Raw genomic sequence first — 4195 nt, forward strand, 5'->3', positions numbered from 1 at the left:
CTCTCGGCTTGATAAATAAACCAATAGCTGCATATAAATTCATTCACTTGAGCTTTTGCGACCTTGATTCCACAGCTGCTCCGACGCCGTTTTCCCATGACTCGCCTCAAACCAACCAGAAAAACCGTACGGCACAGCACAATCCAGCGGGCGGGAAAGGACATACTAATGCTCTGCTTCCCCGAGCGTAGGCTGATTATCAGAGTATCCCCGTCAAGGTCTTAGATCTCATTACCAGCAGATAGATGACACTGTGCAGGAAAACAAACAGCAGCGATGTCAGATCAACCGGATTAGCACAGCGGTGCCATGGGAAGCTGCAGAAGGAGTCTGGGAAAGAGGGTCTACCTCGACTTTCTCGACTGGGATCGGTGGGTCATGCTCTGCAAGTATCGGGCAGCGGGGTTGTGTAAGAAAAACACACAGCGTGCCACACGCTAAACATGTTTGAGTAACGCAGAATATCTAAACACAGTCACAGTAAGTAGTGTGTGTGTGTGTGGTGTCACGCTCAGTCACAAGCCTTCATTCTGCTGCACAGTCTTTAACAATGTGGGATTTTTGGTCAACATTAGAAACTACGGCTTGCAGCAGTGACCATAGTGTTTATAAACCTTGAATTATGTTTCAATCTAAGATTATAAGATTAATATAATACAGTATGTTAGCATGCAGGCTAACCCTGTGTTTTGACCTTAGTGGTTTTAACTCTTTAATGTATGCACCAAGAAAAAAGCAAAGGCAAAAATGTTTCTTTGCATTTTTTTATTATTTTATTTACTTATGATAACAATAACAACAATCAATATATGTATATATATTTCATTATTATTTGTTTTAAATTAGACCCTACAGTATTTCAGATACAGGCCTCTACCAAACGGTTGAGACGTCTGTTCATAATAAACCTGGTTTGCATGATTCATAAAGTACAACATTCAGAACAAGTCACATTAAGTGTTAGTGAGTTCAGCTTGATGCATTTTTTCAATGAGATATAGTGACTTAAAGTGTGGTCGACCAAATGGTTGAGTAGTACCTTAAAGGGTTAACAAGTCTCTGTATTGGAGTGAAATGTTCCTTATCTGAATTGAGGGCCTTATAGGATAGAATCAGGGGCGTCAAACTCATTTAATTTGATCTCAAGTGGGCCAGAGCAGTAAAATAATAGAATAATAACCTATGAACAACAAGAACTCAGAGTTTGTTTCCTTTGTTTTACATTGAATGAAGAGTCTTTGCACAAAACATGACATTACGTGAGAAAAATAAGTGCAATTTCAAAAAGTTTATGCCTAATTTTACCATTTACAGATCGCAGTGGAGCTATAAAGGCACAAACATTTAGTCACATTCTATTCTATTCTATTCTATTCTATGATTAGAATCTAATTCATAACAAATTCATCCTGTGGGCCGGATTGGAACCTCTGGTGTGCTGGTTCTGGCCCACAGGCCATAAGTTTGAAAGTCAATTTAATCATATATGAACAAGATCATATAAGGAATAACATTTGCATAAAGAGGATTTCCTGAAATTCTCATTACTCACGTAAAAACCACGTCAACACACATTGTTGGTTACGTGTGAACGTTTGAAAAAGAGAGGCTCTTTGTGTCTGTGACAGAGAGAAGAGACAAGCGGGAACAAAGTTAAACACAAAGTCAAGGTCCAATAAAGAGCAGCGACACCACACTGTCACTACATCCTGTCTGTTTGCACACACACACACACAGAGTTATACAGTACAACGAGTAAATATAGACATAGCCTCTAAACTCGGCGTACGCATACAACAGTTTCCATGTGAACACCGGCGCCGTTTGAAGACGCCCTCTCCTTGACAGGACGGTGAGAACGCAGATGGACAGAGAGGAATCTGGTTCAGTGGCTGAAGTATGTGAACAGAGAAGCTGTGTGTGTGCATGGTGATGCACAACAGGGACAACGAGGCCTCGCGGTTCTCACACTCACGCTGACCTTTATTAGCGCGTTTGAAAGCAGATTCATAATTAGCGATGTCGTTCATCTGCACAGTTTGATATAAAGCTTAAGAAAAAGTTACCGTATATGTTTGATTAGCAATTAAACTATTTCATCTTACTTTAATCTAATCACATTTTCATATGCGGTCCAAAAGGTCAGGTGCAGAATCCACAAAGTAGTGAAAACTGCTCCATACGCACTCATTTGACCACTTTATTAGGTACACAAGACACATAAGAAAGTGGATGGAATGACATGCTGTAGCCCAGGTTTGTTACTAGTCCGATATTAGTCAGACTAAGACAATAATTTGGTTTTCTTAATGCCATGTAAACACTTTAGTCCGACTAAAATCGAGCAAGACTTAGTCGGACTAACAAACCTGGATGATGCGAGACATAGTCCGATTACTCCTGCATGTATACGCTTAGTCGGACTAGAGTCGGACTTGGAGTAATGCACATGCACCAAAATTTAACTGTGATCTGTTTCAGGATTAACGTGTACAGCAGGTACAAAACATACAGAACCACAACATCATCCATGATCTTAGTCAGACTACGGCCTGATTAGTCTGATTAAACTGTGCATGTAAATGTACTTGAAACAGTCTACTCTGGCATCTAAAAGGTATTTTCACAGCTGCCACTCACGGGATATTTTCTCCTTTTTTTGACCATCCTCTTTAAACATGAACCACAAAGAAGATCAACATTTTGACCTTGTGTACGTGACTTAAATGAAATGCCACTCATGAAATAGGAATATTCTCCTCTCCAGGTTTGTTTTTAAGTGTTTACAAATCTACTACTGCACACTGAATTCCATGGCCTCCTTCTTCACAATAGCATGATGCACGTCACATGGTAGGTTGTGTTTGTTTTTGTAGTGCATTCAGGTCAGTTTAAGACCACAACCAGTTCACATAGACGTCTGATGCTGCCTGGAACTGCCAAAACCAAGACAAACAATGTAAGATATGAGCAATAAATAACACTTTTCTCCCTTTGTATATGATCTAATGTATGTCTCACACAAAGTCTCATACTCACAATGAAGTTTCTGGATGAAGAAAAATTCTCAGTAGATGAAAAGTGAGGATCTCACTGTGCGGTAAACAATCACAGCCACGCTGACTGAGGCAGGACTAGACTGTGGATCAGGTCACACCGGGGTCACAATGACTGTGTGTGTGTGTGTGTGCTTTTGTTTTAATGGACACGTGGATGAACACACACACACACACACAGTGATGGGTTTGACAAAGTGTGTAAATTTGACGGTGGGTGATTTAACTGTGCACACGTGGATGCTGTGACACATTTCTGAAGTATTATGTATTCATGTTTTTTTTTGTTTTACCTTACACACACACACACACACACAGACACACACACAGACACACACACACACTCCCCTCCTCCTCGGCCTCGCAGAAAACAAAAGTCTGTCCTGCTGCAGACAATATAGCAGCTGGATTTCTGCACATGTGCCTTTGTGTCGGTCTGAGGCCTTGTCATAACTCCATCGGAGGACTTTCATCGCGCACACACACACGCACACACACACATGCACACACGCACACAGAAAAGTCACTGACTCGGGGTGAGTTGCATGGCAATGTCGGCACAAAAGAATATTTGATTTGGTTATAAATACCACAACATGAAAGACAAGCACAGCGGGGTGAAAGGGCAGAGGCTACGACAACCTGAGGAGACGAGATCTTCGTCATCGTCGTCACTGTCGTGCGTCGTCTGACCATCGCGTCAGGCTCTGTGTCTGTGACCAATGCTTTGTGACTTTCTTACGTTACAGGAGCATTAACTGAAGTGAAATCAAATGTCCGCACGTGCAGACTGAAGCTGATGTAAAGCAGCCAAAGGATCTAAGTTATACTATGCTTTTTTTGGTGAGCAAGTTCAGCAGGAATGATGATAGTAGAGGCAACGGCAACACGTAAATGATCAACCATGACTTAAGTGAAAGTAAGTATGAAAGAAAAGGAACACGATCCAATCTCCAGGATCACAAAGCAGCAACTGCACTTTAAAATTGTGTCTTTAAAAGTTCACCTCCTCACTTTTATTGTGTGTCCTGTGCATCAGAAGACAGGTTTCACATGCGTCTGCTGAAGGTAAAACATGTTTCTAAGTTTAAGACAAATAGGATTTAGGGGCTGCAACTCATGAGTATTTTCATAATGGA

General features: G+C 41.2%; 1 protein-coding gene across 1 annotated transcript in view; it reads left to right on the forward strand.

The window, feature by feature from the left end:
- Window positions 1–309: 309 nt before the first annotated feature.
- Window positions 310–4195, forward strand: part of metrn (meteorin, glial cell differentiation regulator) — a gene marked incomplete at its 5' end in the record, with an annotated part of 6778 nt that continues 2892 nt past the window's right edge. Inside the window, one exon of the mRNA XM_083903727.1 lies at window positions 310–409. Coding sequence (XP_083759853.1) covers window positions 310–409 — 100 coding nt within the window. The remainder of the gene's footprint in view (window positions 410–4195) is intronic.

The sequence above is a fragment of the Microchirus variegatus genome (assembly GCF_963457635.1).
Source record: "Microchirus variegatus genome assembly, chromosome: 17".
Taxonomy (NCBI): domain Eukaryota; kingdom Metazoa; phylum Chordata; class Actinopteri; order Pleuronectiformes; family Soleidae; genus Microchirus; species Microchirus variegatus.